At 42.0% G+C, this 20,219-nt stretch overlaps 1 protein-coding gene across 2 annotated transcripts in view; it reads right to left on the bottom strand.

Annotated features, from left to right (window-relative positions):
• slc44a5b (solute carrier family 44 member 5b) overlaps positions 1–13,112 on the bottom strand; it is a 101,953-nt gene extending 88,841 nt beyond the window's left edge. The window contains exon 1 of one of the 2 annotated variants that reach the window (XM_088928044.1): positions 12,851–13,112. In XM_088928044.1, coding sequence (XP_088784170.1) covers positions 12,851–12,887 — 37 coding nt within the window. In that variant the 5' untranslated portion in view covers positions 12,888–13,112. The remainder of the gene's footprint in view (positions 1–12,850) is intronic. The other variant, XM_088928045.1, reaches the window with a different exon arrangement.
• Between the last annotated feature and the right edge of the window lie 7,107 nt (positions 13,113–20,219).

The raw sequence follows: 20,219 nt of genomic DNA, 5'->3' as shown, positions 1-20,219 counted from the left end.
ACTTTTTACATTTTTGTTTACTACGCTGTACGAGACCAAACATAAACTTTATTACACAAAAACTTTCAAAACATTTCAGCAGAATCCCTGAGATCGGAGAGTCCTCAACACCTGCATCTGGATATAATTCTAATTCCTTACCTTTACAAAGCGTTATCTCTTGAATTTAGACGGGCGCTTTAAGGCATGCTGAAAGTACAGATGGGAGTCAATCTACTGATCCAAAAAACGCTCAGCAGCAGAAATGACATTTATCGGCCGACAAAACACAGCTTGATCCCCCCCAGTAAAGCATTTTGATGAGTACCACGATGATTTCTGTAGTTCTGTCTTAAATCTCATTCAAATGCCAACTGAATGGAAAGAATCACCTAACAGCGTAAAAACCACAATTCTAATGGCACCAGAGTGTGCAGTTATGCAGCCGATCATTAATTCCATCAGATCATTATTTTCCTGTAGAGAATCAGATCACGGTGGTTCCCTCCACCTCCTGTGAAACCGCGACCTCACAGTGACCCCTGTAACGACTCGGGCACCAGCAGGCTCACATCCTGTGCATCACCTGGCATCCACGCAGAGCTGGTGGTGTGTAACATTTCAATCTCAAACGACATCATTCTGATCACCTCTGTCTCTACTCTTTAGCACACTAGTACCATTCAAAGTACTTCTGGGGTAAAGCAACTACTACAATTTGGATTTAATTTTAACAAAACAGGTGTACAGCTTTGACTAGGTGTGTGATAGACTTTATGCTTTATGCTATAAAGATACTAAATTTAGATGGCCTGTTCCAGATTTGTATATCTTTCTGTTTATGACATCATATATACATTTCTTATTTAACTGGAAAGCTACAGGTGCAATTAATACCTTCGTAGATGTGAAACAGGTGTAAAATGTATAGATTTGCGTAAAGAAAAGTTTAATGATGGGACTGAGGAAAATACCATTATCCAATATTTATAAAAAATGTGGAGTTTAGAATTCAGCAACAGTGTTTTACCTGTCATACCAAGCTTCATTATAGATACAAAATCTTTTAACTTTCCTGAAGGCCATTACATAAATTCGCACTGAAAAATATTTTTAATTAATAAACACTAATTAACATGCAGCAATTACAGGGCTTGGGTAATTTTTAATTAACTTGAACATGAATCTCTGGTTACAAACAGAAGGCTCCGACAGTCCTACTCTTTTATGCACATGGCAGAACTTCCCCTCATATGGTTTTCTGTGTAGTAGTCAGGACTGGTACCTCCAGCAGATAGTTTTTTTCCAAGATTAAAGTCAGAACTGAGACAATCTGCAGCCAGCCAGGAGATGCTGACAGGAGAGATTATCTTAAACTGACAGGCCAGGAGTGCTGGTGTCTGCCTGGGTTTGAAGCTCGATAAGTGCTTGCCAACAAATGGAGATAAACACTTGTTTTTTTTTTTTCATCTGTTAACAGTTAATGTTCATGTTAATTTGTTGCCATATTTATACAGAATTATATTTCTGGGGGTGGGGTATGATTCCAAATTCTATACCAGAATAATGATATAATGATAGTACGTTCTCTTAAAAATGGACTCTTACAAAATGAAATATATATATATAGTAAAAGTACATTGGGAGAATGTATATTTTTAGAAGAACATACTGTATATATTTGGGAACTAAAAGGAAGTGAATTTAAAACCTAGAATAGGAGACACTTCTTCACCTAGAGAGCTGCCAGGGTCTTCTGTTAAGAAATGTCAGGATGAGATATTTGAATAGGTGAACTCTTACCTATCAAACGGATAGATGGGCCAAATTTGCTCCTTTCTACTGTTTTTATTTCAGGATTTGCTCAAATGTAATAATGACTTGCAGCTTTCCTGAGACCTCAGTCATGAAGTATTTACTACTGAAACTGCTACTGTATTTACTACTGTTATTTAAAAGCTCCATAACTAGATGCCTCCCATTCTCCACATAGTATCACTGTGGGATGCGTGTTTCTGTGAATAAATGTGTCTGAGTCTCAACAGTATCAAAGTTCAGATCCAGTTGGATTTCACTCTGATGTGAAACTGTCATGAAAAAGGACAGCAATCCCCTGAACTGTGAGAAATGCAGTGACTGTGCAAAATCGCAGTAGAATTCAAGCTGAACTGCATTGCAGCCGCACTTTGAAAAACCACGTACACTCCTTTGTCACATGTCTGTAGATATCTGTCAAGTGGCCTGCAGTCTCAGGGCAGGTTATTGTACAAACAGTTCTACGGTTGTATGATCGGAAATCCACAACCTGCCATTAAATGTGGAGAGATATAGAGTGAATCTCTAGTGTGAAAGGTGTTACATATGTATAAGAAAAAATATACTTCTACTGCTACATGGTAAGTAAACAGTAGCATTGCTCTAAACTCTACATCAGAGTTTCTCTAACGTAACAAATTTGCATACCAAATCAATATCTCTTCATTTTAAGATTTCGTTTTTTCAGAAACTGTAAAAGATTCACTCCCAGGACTGTACGTTTACCGAGAGCAATAGGGCCCCAGTCCGCCTACTCTTCTAGCTGGGATCACAATCACTCACTCCTGCAGAAAATTCCCATTTTACACTTGCCTTGTCATGAGATGCCCACCTCTTCCAGGGATACAGCTCTGATAAATGCAAAGGCTTTCCTCTGGAGCAGTATGTTTGGAATCTGCTTTCCATTACACAAACGATCAGCTGGGTTCAGTAAATTCTGCCAGCCCCTTCATTTATAAAGGCAATGCCTCTCAATTCTTAATGACTTTGGATTGCCAGAAGAGGTGTTATAGGAACTAGAAAAAGATCCAACAATCCGTTAATATTGTTTATTAACAGAATATTACCAAACACCGTTTTCACACTGAAAGAAAGGGACGTCATTGATAAAACACTGAACTGACTAGGTGTATTTCAAATGACTCTTAGAGCAGAGGATGTTCCTACTGATAGTAAAAATCACAAATGTAAAACCCGTTCAAAAACATTGAAATCAAACGCAATTATATAAAAAATCAGATTTCCTTCGACTATATCTCAGGTTATGGGAAAAAATAATAAGAAACTGGTTTAGATTAGCAACTCTGTGTATTCCTGGGGGGTTTCTCACGGTGTCTGTAGCAACACGTAGATATGTTTAGTAGGGTTACATCTTCATTTCAGATTTGCTTTGCTGTAGATTACCGGCTGTCCCACCTTACAAGCCTTGGTAGAGCACTCAACTGGTCATGATCAGTTTGTGATCTACATGAGGAGTCTGCGAGACACCAATCTAGCCAATTCACACAAGGGTAATTCCTACAATAATATTCTATATATCCATAATAAAGGACCTGTGATAACTTCATTCTTGCAGATAAGCACAAGATATCTATATTCCAGTCTAATACCAGTCCAGTTTCAGTTGAGTAAATTAAGCCTGGTCCCTAATTCAGTAAAAACTAAACCTGAGACAGAAACACGGTAGCATACTTTATAAGTGATTTTTCAACGAGGTTGAAATGTGAATTAAATATTAATAGGTCATTATTAAACTTTAATGTATACTGTAGATCCATAATTTGTCCCATTTAAAAAAGAAAGAGTTTAACTTCAGGTATTATTTTAAAAGGATAATACCTTCCCTTACGGTCCTTAATACTGGCAATTGTTTCAAAGGTTTGGCATGCCGATAGAAAGCACAGCATGTCTTAAATTTAGAACAGCTGTTATTTCTAATAGGGCTGTGGAGTACAATGCTGACTTTTGAGGAAACCATGATGCACGGCAGTGGTAAAGATGCCAAGAGGCACACTTCTGGAAATAGCAGCAATCTTCATATCAGGGATCCTGGAAATGCGTAACCCTGACTTCATGCAGCACCTTCAGTGCCTCAGTTCACAACCCACAAACCATATTTTAAAAGCGTCTCGGCTCATTCCCTGGCATAATGCCACGAGGAACATTACCTCCCTGTCAAAGTAAACAGGAAGGATTGCTTTCTAGCCCATGTTGGCACGGCCTGACTCGGGTCAAAGAGGTGTCCAATGTGACACTCAATGTACAGTACACGTTCATTGACATATTCAATCATTTGCCTTAGTGACTCTTACCTTTCTTTAGGTCCTATTATCTTCCCTGTTTTCAAAAGATGTATACATTTTATTAACTTTAATCTTTCACAAAGCTAACCACTTTTTGCCCTTTTATCGTTCTCCGGGGATTAAAACACAATCAATCACTATGGTTTAAAACTGATGCTTATCCATTTACTTTAGAAAATGATCATACCACCCATTGCAACTTCTCATTTTCTTGCAATATAATAGCATGCAATGCACAATACCTTAAGTGGATATTTTAGAGAAAGATAACTGATGTAATATCACTTACCGGAGTTTAAAGACACATTTAGTTTTTCCGAAATGGATCACTTAAAAAAATCAGATGACTTATTCAAGTTTTGAACTAAAATGCACTTAAGTAAAAACTGCTCATGGCAGTGAGAGTTAGATATAAGACTGCACAAAACCAAGAGTTAATCATGCGAGATGCATTCCGTCAAATAAAAAAATGTTTGATGTAATAATTTTCTACTATTATCCATCAGTTGTGGGAAAAGACTCCCCTGAGACGCTTCTCCAACCTTCTGCCTTTAAAGATTCTCACCCAGCTTGATCCTGTAAACCTACAGATGCATCTTGTCATCTCGCAGGGATCTTCTTCAAAATATTTAACCAAGAAGAGCTCATTCTAGTTCACGAATTCTTCTTCTTAAATGGGTTTGCACAGAAGGACCCGTAATTGTTCTTAACCCTCTTACTAAGAAACAAAGCGACACCCTGAAGTGCAAGTGACCTGGTTCAAGCCGGGTAGGGTGATAAAGATCAGGAGTGGCAGAAATCTGAAAGCTGCATTTGCAGGAGCTGGCTGGACCCTCATGCAGCGCCGACCTTTACCAGACGGGCAAATCTGCAGGGCACAAGATTCAGGCTGCCAGAGTGCGACAGCTCTGAAATCAGCAGCCGATGGTGTGGAAGATCTGGTGTGCAAAATTTTCTAACTACGATTTTCACAGCTTCGGGGATGAAATGAAATGATCAAAACCCAGATCAAGAGATCAAACTACAAAAAAAAACACAGCACAATGCTACATCTCAAGGGCTGGATGTGTTAAAATATTCATTTCCATGTTCGCTTTGACATTGAAGAAAAAGAAGCTTTGACTGTATAAAGAAGCTGCTGGGCTCCTCTTTCTTCATGATGCACTGCTACCCAGCAGGAATGATCCTAGACTGTATTTCAGGATACTGACATATTCAGGAATGAGACAGTAAAACCAAAACTGGACTGATGTGAAAACATCTCAGAAGAAAACCTTTGTACACCAATGGAATTTGAAAGGCTTGACCTTTTAAACCCACAGTGCTTCATCTTGGACCACAATGGAAAACACAGGAAATGGTAACAGGGTTAGTAAGGCTCATGTTGTCCCCAGAACTTGCAGGGCAGGGTGCAGGAGGACAGGAGAGTCTGGATTCACCAGATTTTACTCCTTATCACTCAGGGAACTTTATAAGAAACTAGAAATATCCCAAGTGCTGGAGACCCTTGTCAGGAACCACAGATTCCTATACTGGCATTTGTAATAAATGTATTCTTGCTTTCTATGAAAACACAGCAGGGATTCCACATGGCTGTTTCACCTCAAATGGCTGAAAAGCAGAATGAAACAACTCTAGTTTCCTGGGGCACTGAAAATAAATAATGGATTAAAGCCTTTTTACAGCAATTTTGTTAACTGCAATATTATTAAGAAAAGACAAGCTACTGACATAATAGAGAAGCCTATTTAGGATCCCAGAAATGAAATTGAATTTATGCAAATTTGCTAGCTAGTAATAGGAACATGCTCATTTATTGATAAGTGTGTACATTGAAATCCCTCACTTTTCCAGTGCATTTTCAAGCACAGCATCCTTCAATTACAATAAATCTTTAATTTTTCCTAAAACACCCCCCAAGTACAAGGGAGTGGGTTCTGCTCTCTGAATGGGATCCCATTTTCAGACTACTCCCTCCCCCGCTTGCCTTAGGGACACCATCAGGACCCCAAAGTCAGGAACAATAGCACCCACAAATTCTCTCACCAACTGGAATTTTTAGGCATTCTGCTTAGCCTTATCATCATGTCATAGTGTCAGTCTTCCACACCCCAGACCGGCAGCTCTGCAAGTTTCACAGCCTACCATCTGTGCAGATGATGACACACACAAAAAAGAGAGAAATTGTCAAATTCATGGCAAGTCATTTGACCAAAGGTACATTTATGGCTCGGCCTCAGTAACAAAGAGCATCACTGATTTTGAAATATAGAGCTGCTCTAAACTCCTATTAACGGGCCCCTCCCTTAAAACATCTTAAAACCCTCTATTTTTTTGCTGTTCTATAAATACTTCCTTCGGCTTTTTGGAAAGGATACCATACAGTATATTAGGACTACGGAGTTTGTAGTACGTGTCGTCCTCGTGAGATTAACAAAGAGGGAAAGCTGTTACTGTAAATAGAAAACGATTAACATTCTGCGCCCACAGTTGAAGGACCAGGTACTGAAGTTAACATTCATAAAGTGAAGTCCAAGCAGGCAACCCAGCCTGTGCTATTAACTTTTTGATTTTTACAGCACCAGCCACTCTCAGAAGAAGTCACCTTGCTGAACGCTTTCAACTGGAAAGAAAAGATAAGACAACCGATAATAAGCACAGAAGATTTTTTTTTCTAATATGCAGCAAGTCGAGGCTGCTGCTGAAACTTCTGGTTGCCTAGGTTATGTTTTACCCTGGTTTGTACTTGATCCGATTTAATCCTTCCTTTATGAGAAAGAAAACTGTCCCACTCTTTCCTACACTCCGCACAGAGCTCTGCAGCGCCACGTGCGTCGAGTACACTGCCCCAGGACACCTTCATAATTGAGTTGCTTGTCTGAGTGGGTTTGCGGCTCTGGGTAAATAAGAGCCACCACCAGCAATCATTTCAGAGTCATTCATTTTCATTCAGTGACAGTAAAAAAAAAAAAACTTTATTTATTTAGAAATCTGGCCTGCTTTCCAGTTTCCATCTGTTCTGATACTACTGGCATAGTAGCATTTGATCAGTGGACTAGCTGTGCTCAGTGCTGCAGACCTAGAGCTGAAGCAAGACTCGCAGGAGTGCCGAGCATGGGAACCTGTGGCCATCCTGAGACAAATTATTTATGGCGTCCAGTCGGACAAAGTCAGGGTGCATCGGATAATAGCATCTTCTGCAACAGAATCACATCTCCTCAGTGAGAATTTCCAGCCAAGTACCCCCTTTGCATCATCAGTACGTTATCTTTAGGTGTCGCAAAGGCAAATCAACACAGAGAGGAGACCAAAAGCTTGAGTGCAGCCTAATTTTGTTTTAGACTTCTCATTTTGGACTGCCAAAGGGTATTTCTCTGGCTTTCATCCCACAGGCAGCAACTACAGCTTGGAGACCCCAATGTGGTGGGGTGTCCCCCTGAGACGTCCAAAACAGCTCACAGAGTACTGCAATTTACCTTCACAGCTAAGCACTGCTCAGTCCATGAATTTTAACTATCCTCTTTATTGTCCTTTGCGAACTCATTACAGGCTTAAGCCGTGTTATTCCAAGCGTGTGATCAACAGTGTGATTGGTTGGGCGTTGGCATGAACAGTCAAACAAAAACGATTATTGGTCAGTGATTCAGATGAGTGCCATCTACTTCTCACCGCCGTATTCAACTTTTTTCCCCCCCCCTCTTCCTTTCATCTCCTTTCGACTCCCTTCCTGCGAACTAATGTTCAATAAAAATGCTCAATTCCTTTGTTCCCCATTGTTATTTGACTGTCCTGTCTCACAGCTCTTCTACGATCTCAGTGTTGTGCAGAAACAGTAATGCGGTTTAAGCCCTGCTCAGACCATGAATTCTATCTATCCCCCTTTTTAACAGACCTTCAGTTTTCATCAAGGTGTACTGTAGTGACTACTGCACCTCCACCTCCATTTCTGTTATAGCTTTCTCTGTGCAGTGAAGTCAAATCACAATGTTGCACTCTCCCCAACTCCATTTCCTCAGTATAATGCCTGACCTACATTTCTGCTTCCTTTACCTGTTACAGTGCTGGTCCTTTCATTGTGGCTATTCCTAATATTACATCGTGCACATAAACTCTCAACTTGACATTCTGTATAGGTTCCCTTTAGACTCTGGGCCCACAGAGCTTGATCTGTGAGAAGGAGGCCAGCTGTGAAATACCTGTTACGTGTTATCCTGATCTTAAACTAACAATCAAAGCCAATGTTTATTGTGCATCACATCGGACTCTTATATCCTGAGATATAAAAGTGGGAAGAGACATCAAAGAATAACACATTACCAAGAACCAGTCCTTACCACTGAACGCAGAAGTAGTAAAATTTGGATTTGGGGATCGTAAAGCTGCATCTGGCATTGGACTGCTGTTTTTTACAGATACTGTAGCTTTATGGATTGGCCAAGAGAACAAGCCCATGAGGGAGGGTGATCGGTGACCTTGGGCAGACATTGTGGTCTTTGTGGTAAAATAATTTCCACGGCAAAAAAAAAAACAGATTAGAAACATGAACTGGTCAACGCGAGGCGGTATGGTGTTGCAGCGGATGACCTCACAGCGCTGGGGATCCGGGTTCAAGTCCCGGGGTGCTATCTGGGTGGAGTTTGCAAGTTCTTCCTGGGTTTGGGTGGGCTTTCTCCCACAGTCTAAACTGGCCCTGGTGTGAGTGTGTTCGAGAGACTGCTGATGGACTGGTGTCCACTTCAGGGTGAGCCGTGCCTTGGACCCACTGCTTCACGGGACAGGCTCCGGCCCCTCCATGACCCTGTATTGGTTATGTTATGTGTTAGAAAATGCATGAAACGAAGTGATGGCTGGTACTGGTCAACACAGTTGACTCGTCATAACCCAGTACACCATAGTGGCAGGGGTTTAAGTACCAACAAAGAGCCAGGAAGAACTGCTGAAATGTACAGCATGTATAATAAATTACTGACACTCCCGGGTCTACAATTCAAGACACAAAGATGGCACCTTCCGGAAAAAAACGCACTTCCAGGAGGTCTAATAGTGAACTAAAACTACTAAAAAAAATCACCCAATAAAATAAGGTAGCAAAATGGCTTTCCATTTTTGTTTCTTATTAGAAAGGAATGTAACAATGTATTCCGATCAAATGTAGTAAAAGAAACTGGAAATTCATGCATTGCTCAAAAACGAGTATTTAAATGTCAGCCCCGTGGAGTCCATCGGGATCAAGTGTGAAACAAGGACCAGAAAAAAGCGCTGTGGGAGCGTGGAAGAAAATATTCTGTCATGCTCTTGAAGCCCATATCCTGTCTCCTTCAGGACATGTCTTGACCTACCTGCTTACACAAGGAATAGTACATAAGGTGTTCGAGGATACACTGAACCGGAAATATCCTCTTACTCCGTAAAAAAAAAAACAATACTAAGAGTGACTGCAGAACCCTGAAACACTCCATAATCCACATGTTCACCTCTTTCTTCACCACACAGGAGGTTGTGGTAATTGGAAAAATAAACCCCCAGGGGAAAGATAAACCTCAAGTAATGACATCCCTCACTCTTTCTTCCGTCTGTTCTCTCCTCTAATCCACTGTTTCTAGACTCAGGTGTGCACGACTGTCGGTCTGCTCTTCCACAGTCTTATCATTAGCTCTCAGGCGCAGATACAGCACATCGCTAGACAAGCGCCGTTAGGAAAGCTGGAAACCTCCAGAAATGATAGCTGAGACAAAACAAAACATAAAGAGATGAAAGTGACAGCAGCCACACTGCTGGGGTTAAGGCCGTGTATTGACAATCTGAACGCGAGCTCAGTATCTTTTAAAGGCACCGCGAAAGCTCGGCCGCGAAACAGCTGGACGCCAACACCTGGAATCGTTTGGGTCTATGAAATGGTACATCAACACACAAGATAAAAGGCAGGAACATGGGATCGTCCTCAGAAAAAGTAATTTTTGAAAGAAAACTGGTTCCCCTCTCTGTGAAGTGATGGTTCCCCTCTACAGACTCTGCGGATTGAGTAGAAGAAATGTATTTGGAGAGATACCATAGCAAACATGATCTGCTGTTTTTAAGCCTTAGCATATGATAGTGTTTAAGACCCTACAGAATGAGACAATTTAGCCAACAGATCTCCTGACGATGCTGCTGCACGTGTCCCAGAATAGGTAAAGGGAGTTCACATCAAAGGAATTTCCTACTAAAGGTTGGTAATGAGCTCTGACTTAAAGGGTCCTCTTGGGACTTCTGAGGCAATAACACATATCTTTTAAAACGTGGAAGTAAACCGAAATCCGTTACCTGTAGCATGAAATGGATACATTGATATTGGAGTTTTTGTCATATTCAATGATGAAAATAACCAAATGTTGCTTTTGTAACAGACCTGCCTCGTGTTCCTGCTGATTTATGCTGTGTAAATCTGCTGCAAATATATTACAAGTAAACAAAATAATGTTTAGAGAAGTTATCTTCTCACCTCCCACTCAAAAGAAAAAAAAATGAAGAGTTGTATTTTATATTTATTTAAATAAACTTAACTGACTGTACTGAGACTCGTCCAGTTAAAGTTAATATAAGCAGGAACAATCTTTGCAGGGAAAACCTCAAATTTCCCCGTTGTCCAAAGACTGTGCTTGCACTCAATTAAAATGACTCTATCACGCTTCACCTCTAATCAAGTTCTCAGTCATTTATATGGACTTTGAAATGAGAAATTAAAATGTTTAAAGAATCAGAACAAAGCTCTGGACTAAAATTAAAACTCTCAAACAATATTCAGCATTGCTAAAATTAACTAACACCTATTTATATTATTATTAGCAAAAGAAAATAAACACACTTATTTATAACAAAACTTTGTTTAGGCAGAATTCTAAATAAAAATGATACAGGGGCTGCTTATTTTTCTAGGATCAGTCGCTCACTGGACAAAAAAGTCTGTATACATCAATATTATTCATTGTACGTGCAAAAAACCAACAACAATAATAATAAATAGTGCTGCATTTATCAAACAAAGTACAATACCTTACCAAAACATCCTCAAATCAGCAATAATCCTCACAGCCATAAGAGTGAGACATTTAAACCATAAATCCAAAGTCTAACATCATGTTGTGCTAACATCGCTTAACGTCCAACTACCAAGCTATATCTTGGCTGCACAATTTGTTTTCCCAAACAATACAATGAGGAAAGAAAATATGTCAAAAGCTAAAATCCTAAGATTGTGACTGGAGCACTTTCCTGAATTAAATTGGGAAATTCATTGATTTCGCGCTGAATGGTATATTTTCTGTCTTGCATTTTCTGTCCCGCTTGACAAAAGCCAGTAATACCTACAACAGTTCACGTTTTCTGCCTTCCCCGATACCCACAGGGTTGATGATTGTGAAGCCTGAAGATGGAAGAGCCCCACAACCGCGTTTAGCCTGAAACCCCGCGAAGTTTTCCTTCCGATGTTCGCGAAACACGCGCCGGGTAACTGAGGGAGTAGCAGGACGTTCACCGGGTCCGTGAAAATGACACGTCGCTGGGAATTCCGTGGGACTGACTCTGAAATCCTTCTACAGCTGTAGGTAGCGGGCTGCAGCAGAGAGACTTCACATCTCACGCCTGCACTCTTACTGTACTGTAAAATAGACGCGACTTCGAAACGCCACGCGAGAATGAACGCGGATCGTACAAGTGAAATGCTCCCACGCCTGCCAGTGGCCCCTTCTGCTCACTGAATCAATGAATGGAAATGACGCCCAAACAATGTAGGAGCCAGGGATCGATACGCGTACTCACGCCAGACACACCACTCGTCCCAGGTACAGTATAGCCAGCTCGGCCTCACAAAAAGCACCTCGCACTTAGTTACACGTGTTGGTGGCTGTAACAGCTGTTGAGTGCAAACAATAACAGTGCGCAACATCATCTCTGGCGAGACGAATGCCCCCCCCCCAATAAGCTAACACGCTGTAAGAGAACCCGTCTTCTTGAGCTGAGTGAAGACATTGCTATGTGCTGTACTATAATCGCGTACTATAAAAGCCCCCGTAAGTGACGCGTTTGGCCAAGAGTCTTAAGCTGGGAAATACGCTCTGTCCTCAGCAACACAAAGTTACGTCCCTCGATCTTTTCCTTGTGCCCATGGAGCACTGAGCAACAGCGAAAACATTAACTCGCCTCAATATCCCAACAAAAATAGCACCCGAGGAAATCAGTCCTCGGAGATGACGGGCGAGCTGTTTTATTTATAGAGAACCTTTGAGTCGGGAGCTCCTTTAAAAAAACAAAAACAACAACACACATCTTGAAATTTAAAGTGGCACCCGAAAGGTGACTAAAAATACACCGTCTGAAGGAATGCGGTTCAAACACAGAGCAGAAGAAGTTGATTTTCCTGAATACTCCGTTAAAGCGTGGACTCCCTCATGCACGCCTGTAAAATACCGGGGGTTGCATTCGCTCGGTTCGCGGACCCGCTTGCAGCTGGCAAAACAGACAAAGCAGTCCCGGCGCCGGGGGGTCCTCCCCTCTGGAGTTGGGGGAACAGGACTCGTCTTCCCCAGCGGAGCTCACAGGCCAACCCGACCGCGCTCGGCTTGGCAGGGGGGGGGCAGTGCAGTTCTGACTTGTCCGCGCCACGACAAGAGAAACTTTGCATTCGTATTTACAGCGCAAGCAGGCGCTGCGCGAAAGGTGTGTGTGGTGGTGGTGGTGGTGGTGGGGAGGGAGAGAGAAAGAGAGAGAACACTCACCATAGAAAGAGGACGGGATTTCAGTCTTCCTTGCCATTGCACCGAGGGCTCGTCAGATCTGCTCCTTTGTTGTGGCGATGGCATGTGAAGCTGGTGTTGTGAATGGAGCCCTTGTCGTCCCAGTCCCGCTCTATAAATGACCCCCTCTCTCGCTGCAGCCCGAGCCGCCCGGTCGCGCGTCAGCGCTGTTTACAGCAGTGCAGCGCGTCACCCAGTGTAGCGCGTGAGAGCTGAGACCCCCGCGACCGCGAGCCGGCGCGTGTGCGCATCCGGCGGATCCCACTATTTATAACGGAGAGGCAGCGGAGCCCATTGGACGCGGAACCGGGGGTGTGGGAAGAAATCTGGGATCGGCGTGCGACCGGGGGAGAGACCCGTGTGTAATAGGAGTGATGCACGTTTTTTTTCCCCTCCTTTTTTATGGGAGGGTTGGGGGGGGGGGTATTGTTTTGACGTTTTGTATTTCTGAAATTTCCACCACTACCACACCAATTATGGCAGCGTTGCACTCGTACAGTAGTCTCGCCAGGGACCTGTCGGAGACGAACAACTTTACTAGTTGTTGCTACAATTGTACTAGTCAGTTGTCTGTGTGTCCTGTGTTATCATTCGGATTATCATAATATCGGGAATATCACGCGTTTTACATTTGGACCACATAGTCTCACCACTGATTGTTTTTGGTGAAACACGTTGCCTGGGGTCACCCGCAGATGCCAGATTTCAGTTAAATCCCAGAGATCTTGGTCAGTGCGTTTCTGTTGCGTATTTATCCGTGAATCCCGCTCTTGAAATATACACGGGACTCGGAAGGGAGGCAGAGAAACCGCTTTTCTAAATGGTCATCATGGGGAATATTTGAAAATAAAAAAAGTAACTTCCAAATCATGTGTGTGTTCCCACACTTTCACTAAAATATATATTCCAACAGTCATGCCATACTGACTTGCCATACCAAGTGAAGCAAGCAGTATCGGCAAGGTGGCAATGATGGACGGTGAGGCTGGTGTACAAAACGCTGGAGAATATGATTTTACCAGGTGTCAACCTGTGAAAACAGAAGTGTGACTTTTGACTTTGACTGACACTGGGGGAGGATTACCGTTGCAATTCTTCAGTTCTACGGTGAGCGGTATATTGGGCGGAGCGGTGGCTCTGTGGCTCGGGATCTGCGCCTGTGGCTGGGAGGTTGCCGGTTTGTATCCCGCGGCCGGCAGAGGAATCCTACTCCGTTGGGCCCCTGAGCAAGGCCCTTCACCCCAACTGCTCCAGGGGTGCTGTATAAATGGCTGACCCTGCGCTCTGAGCCCCAGCTTCTCTCTCCCCGCCCGTGTGTCTCATGGAGAGCAAGCTGGGGTCTGCGAAAAGATGAATTCCTAATACAAGAAATTGTATCTGGCTAATAAAGCGATCGTATCTTAACTTACAGTATATGATGCTATGTTTCAGCGCAGAATAAGTCATAGGAGGACTGTACAGTTTGTACTTTGTAAGCAGGCCAAGAAGTATCATTAATCAGAAGAGTGTTTCTGCAGCTGGTGGGCTTCTTTCAAAAAAAAGCGGGGGGCAGGGTTTCGAGAAAGCAGCGGTACAATAATAGAAATGATGAAATCGGTTTCCGTGCGCTACGCTCCTCGGACGCCTCCTGCTGTGCTTGAAAATGGTGTTAATTAGTCCATCCTAATTTTGTGTTCTTTCAGCAGCTCGCTCACATTTTCTTCTCACACCGCGTCATCCGAAAGCCAAATTAAACAGGAAATGTGACATTCTCGGATGAAGACAAAAAGAATTTAAAAAGTAGAGACAGGCACAAACTACAGAGGCCCAATGCATATACTGTACTGTACCAGGCTCTGCCAAAAAAAAAAAATACACTTTATGAAAAAAAATAGACTTTATTATTCTATATCCCTCAGAAAGACAGAGACAAAGTCTTTGGGAACTATCATGCGCGTAGGTCTGATTTTCTCAGCTGGAAGGACCGTCAGCTCTGTGAGTAGCATGTGCTGTCATTTTCAATACCGCTGCGTTCAACACGGGTCTCTCCAAGCCACCCTGAAAGCACATACGTTCTATAGGTCTGTCATTAACATAAATAACTATCCTTGAAGAGATATGTAAATATTTTTAAACCACTTTCCAATGTTTTTAAATACATGAAATTTGACGTCAACCAAGCGACAGCTCTGTTAAGTGCAGCCTGTACTGCGGAGGTGACGCACTACAAAGGTCTATATTGCGTCTATGGACCCAGATCACCTTTATCTTTTTTACAGAACAATTGAAATTCCCGCTGTTTTTATAATCATATACTTATAAATACACCCTTGACCACTGTGGTTTTGTGTTACAATGACGCTTACGGTAGACATTGATGTAGTGCCCTCTAGTGACAGAACCGTTGATTGAACCAAATTGATTTATAGTGAGGATAAAATATTTAATAAAAATGTATAAAGCGCCTTTCTGTGGAGACTACAGCATACGAGAGTACACCTGTAGATGTTTATTACTGAAACATGACTCACACAAATCATTTCGGTTAAAACATTCACTTTTCAAAACAAATGATAAATGGGTACGAGATTTATTTAGCATTGTGTTTCTGAGGTCTGTAGAAAACGTATTATAGACCCTAATGGCTACACTGGCAAGCTGCCATGAGCACTGTTCAGGGAAAAAATGTTGAGCATTTCGTGAGTGCAAGTCAATTGAGTTGTCCTACAGATAATTAATCTGTTTTGGTTATTTGTAGGGAACATCGTTAAACATACATGTCTACATATTGACACAAATTTCTCATTGGTGACCCATCTTCTGTGGCTGAATATTATGTGCAATTAATATGGTGTATTCCTTATGTTTTGCACATATGGTTTAAACTTTAACTAACGTAATTTAGTAGCTTTAGTAACAACTGTAATATAGTCGTTTTCAAAAACAAAAATATATTTTTAGTTTTTTTTCTGGAGGGAATTTAATTCAGGTCTCATTATGATCTTACAAAACAACTGATCTTGCAATGTCAACTCCCTTGACAGTTTTAATGACCAGGAGAGCCACTGTACAGACATACAAACAACAGGGACACATCTACAGTATAACAAATCGTGACCCCAAAATCTGCTGGATGAGGCCCTTGGATCAATCAGCAACTAACTACCTAAAGGCTGCGTCTCTGATGGTTTTCAAAACCAAACTATGCTGCTCATGCAGCAGCTGAATATCTGTTAATGCACCAGAAAATTAAACAAAGCAATGGGAGAAACATGAGAAATGAAAGATACAGTAGGTTGTGAATACAGAAAATATTTAACTGTAGAGGGGAAATGAAAAGAGCAAACTATAAATTCAGTTTGGCCAAGCGTGCAGATTTGCATTTTATGTGTTTTGAGCCTATCAGCACTCATTGTGTATGGACTTGAAAGTAAGCTGTACATTAACTCCCCTGAATAAGTAAGAAATTTCTAACATTTGTTTCTGGAACTGCAGGCTAAGTGTTTTAAGAACTCTTGCCTCTTAACAAAGCTGTCAGAAAAACAAATATCTTACGGGGGGTTCTTTAGCTTTGTATTTCTGAGCTACACACTACACAGTGCAAGGGTTAATAACTTTTTACAATATGTGTTTTACTTTGATGCAGGTGCTGTCATGATAACCACCTGTCTCGTTTTCATCCAAGACAGAATCTGCTCAAGCAAGATACAAACTTTCAACCCCCTCGAAAATAGAACTGCATAACAAAACAATCATACACGTTTCTCAGTGTGTTGATGTTTGTGGCTTCTTTCTTATTCCAGATGATTTTCATTCACTAAAGTTCCTTGCATGTCATGGTGGTGAAGTGGCTTAGCACAGTTACCAGTTCATAAGAACATCTGGCCCATCAAGCCCCTTCGTTAGTACCTAATTGATCCAATGATCTCATCCGGCTCCTCCAGCCATTTCATGAAAGAAGCCAGGGTATCAGCTTTAACAGTATTGCTGGGTAGCTTGTTCCACACTCCCACACCCCTTTGGGTAAAGGATTACCCCCTGTTCTGGGTTTGATCCTCTTTATCATGACCGACTTTGGATAAAGCAGCTACTGAAAATGGATATACCATTTTCTACTGTAAATATAAGGCTTTGATTCAATGACAATTCAGAAGTCACCAGTATTGCATGCTGAGCCCATAGTCGTTGATAATAAAATAAAGAGCTGACACCTCTTCCCATTACACAATGCAGACAATTAGCTGATACAGTGTGTTATCATCAGTATCCGTCATGTCAAAAATGCAGATGTATTGGCTTGTTTACCTTGCGCTGCTTGATGCAATCTAATGGACATGAATAATATATGGTATCTAAGTCAGGTGATGCATCAGGATATACTAAAGTCTTTCTTCTCCTGGCTCAGAACATTAAAGAAGACACACCCCTCCTGGCGTTATCTAGTGATGTAAGAAGCCATTTCCACACTTGTGCAACAATGATTCACGAAAGCTATTTTTGGGCAGAAGGCTTCTACTTTAATGATACTTTAATGACATAAGAACGGTTACGCATAAGAAGAAGCCATTTGGCCTATCTAGTCCATTTCCTATTTAGTAGCTAATTGATCTACTGTAAGTACCTCATCCAGCTATTTACGGAGAGAAGCCAGGGTGCTGGCTTCAGGAACATGGCTGTTAGTTTGCTACAGCTCTTGCCGTAAAGAAATGCCTCTTGCCCTAGGGTTATGACTTAAAATTCCAAGGAGTTCCCACTTGAGTGTTATTTTCCACATTCCTCCTCTAGAGGGTGCTCCTACCCGTTTCTGTTATTGATTCAGTTCCATTATTTCCCGGTGTGTCTTGTTGGTGTTTTGGTGTTTTTTATAAGCCCAGCGTCTCCGCTGTTCCGGGTTCAGCTTTGGAAGGCGGATGTCCGAAGGCCCGCCTATCCCCAGGCCACCTGGAGTAGCCTGAGGGCACAGGCCTTCACCCTGGCGTCCTGACCTACTGAGTCCGGGGCTCGGAGCGCCTGGTCCTGTTAAGGTTTTATTTCTCTGTGTTCCTTGTTTTGGTTCCCCATCCCGGGGATTTTAACTGTCTTCGTCCCGGATGGATCTCCCAGTTCGTGGAATATGGACTGTGCCCTGACAACCCTTTTGGACCTCCCTGAACTTCGTTGCTTCTGCTTTTCCCCCGTGCAAAGGATCACTACAGTCACCGCCCCCTGTCTGTCAACTCGTCCTACCCCTGCTGTATCTTCCTCTGATGTCCTCCTCCACTCTTCCGGATTATACCGTCTGCATAGGGTCTTTAACAACGCTCTTCACGGGAGCAGGACTCGGCTCTCGTGACTTTGAGTCTTCTAGTTCATGATTCACTGTTCATTCTGAAGACGTTGGCTGGGTGGAGCAAGGTAATTATTGCATACAATAATTGTGGAGATTTGTAGAAGAGAAGAGCTATTGTTTTGTTCCCTGCCACGACATGTGTTGGAAGAAGAGCACACATCACTCGAGGCAAAAACATAAAACAGAGGTTTACTGTATGTTGACTCTTCATTTTCATTTGTGGAAAAGCAATAAAAAAAACAAACAGAATCCTAGGATATACAGTGAGAGGGGAGAATTTAAATCAAGGATTGCCATGCGCTAATAAGATCTTATTTAGACTGTGGTGCACAGTTACAGTCACCACCTCACAAAAATAATTATCGTTGCTCTAGAATCTGTCAAGAGAAGAACAACCAGATACATTCCTTGGCACAAAAGAAGTGTCCCACACTGACGGACTGAAGGAACTGAATTTTTTTTAACCTGGTTGGGACCTGATTCTCGTATTCCAAACCCTCAAACACGCTGGCAAGGTCAACCGAGCAGACAGTGAAACATGAGCATGAGGACACTGTGGAAACTGGGAGAGTGTGTTTAAAACCGAGAGAGGGGGGCACCTCTCCTGTGCGAAGGGGTGTGGAGGTTTGGAAAAAACTACCCAGACATGTTGTGTGGAAGCTGATGCGCTGGTTCCTTTCATGACCTGTCTGGATGAAGTCAGTTAGGCCCTGAAGAACACATCTGAGCTAAACTGGCTGAATGGCCTGCCCTCGTCTTAAACTGTTCTAATGTTCTTGTGGGTGGTGGGAGTGTTTTCAACCCATTTTTGCACAAATTGCAATGTTGTCTGAAGATATTCTTTCCTGGTAAATGTTCCTGCCCTAGTCTAGCCATTGCGGTAATTATTTTATAAAGAGCAGGTACCATTCTTAAGACTTTTGATAATCATTCTCAGGAAGAGTTTTATTTTTTTTTGCTGTTGTCCTTTCGTGTCATTGTGTACAAAGGGCATTTGGTGATTATCACAGAACAAGCCAGCACTCTTCATTAGGAAAATGACAGAAATCCACGATAAGGATGCTGTGTTCTTCTCTCCAGAGAAATGCCCCTCAGAGAGCCCCTTTTCCAGCCTGGGCTGATCTGTAACTCAGCTTAATCTGCTGGCAGACAGGCAAGTGGCAGGACACAGAGCCTCGTGGGAGCAGCTGTCCTTGAGATGGAAATCCCAACGAAAGCCACTTGTAAATCTGAATGCCAGAGTCGCTGGATCTGCGCTCATTGAATAATTATCAACACAAGTTAAAATTCAATTTTCTGCTAAAACCAGTACAGTGTCCAGCTGTTAGATGATGTTCCTTAAAAACAAAAGATCGTCAGTGTACAGAAAAATAGAGACCTCTCTATGTTGCATCATGCGCCACTTTGGTAGAGGTCGTGATAAATGAGCCATTCAAGAAAGATGTATGGCTAATCTTACTAGACAGCTACTTATTTTTAACGAGTGAGTTATCACTGAGTCATACCCTCACATCAGGATCCAAAACAGCAGGGGACTCGTTTTTATTTTGTAAATACCTTTTTTTTAACACAATTGTTGTACCTTTATTTACCATGTTTAATATTGTTTCCAAATAATGACTTTTGTGGATCATATTTGCCATAGCTACTGAAAAAGATAAGAGAGCCACCCGGGAAGTGAGATAATAATATCATTTCTTGTTTTTGTAGTTTTTTGCAAACTATGCAGTCTAGTGGCTTGATGTAGGCTTTGGGCTCAAATCTATATAAAGATGCTGCCTGTCCTTGGTCAGTAAGATAAGGGGCATGTATTTGGTAAGCTGGCTGTAAGCCCAGAATATGAAAAGAACTAACTGTTGTCTAGTCTGCAACTTAGATATAATTAATTGGCATGTGTTGCTGTCTTATCATTTGTTTAGAATGTGTCATAGTAACTCTTTTTGTTTTAAGGTTGCAAGCCGGACTTCCATATGCATATGAATAAAGAGACTTCTGCTTCAAAGACACCTGAACTTTGTCATTTGTTTGACACTACACTACCAA

The sequence above is a fragment of the Atractosteus spatula genome, chromosome 11, assembly GCF_055471065.1.
Source record: "Atractosteus spatula isolate fAtrSpa1 chromosome 11, fAtrSpa1.hap1, whole genome shotgun sequence".
In the NCBI taxonomy this organism is placed as follows: Eukaryota; Metazoa; Chordata; class Actinopteri; order Semionotiformes; family Lepisosteidae; genus Atractosteus; species Atractosteus spatula.
Note: the sequence above shows the minus strand (reverse complement) of the source record. Positions and strands in the feature narration are given on the sequence as shown.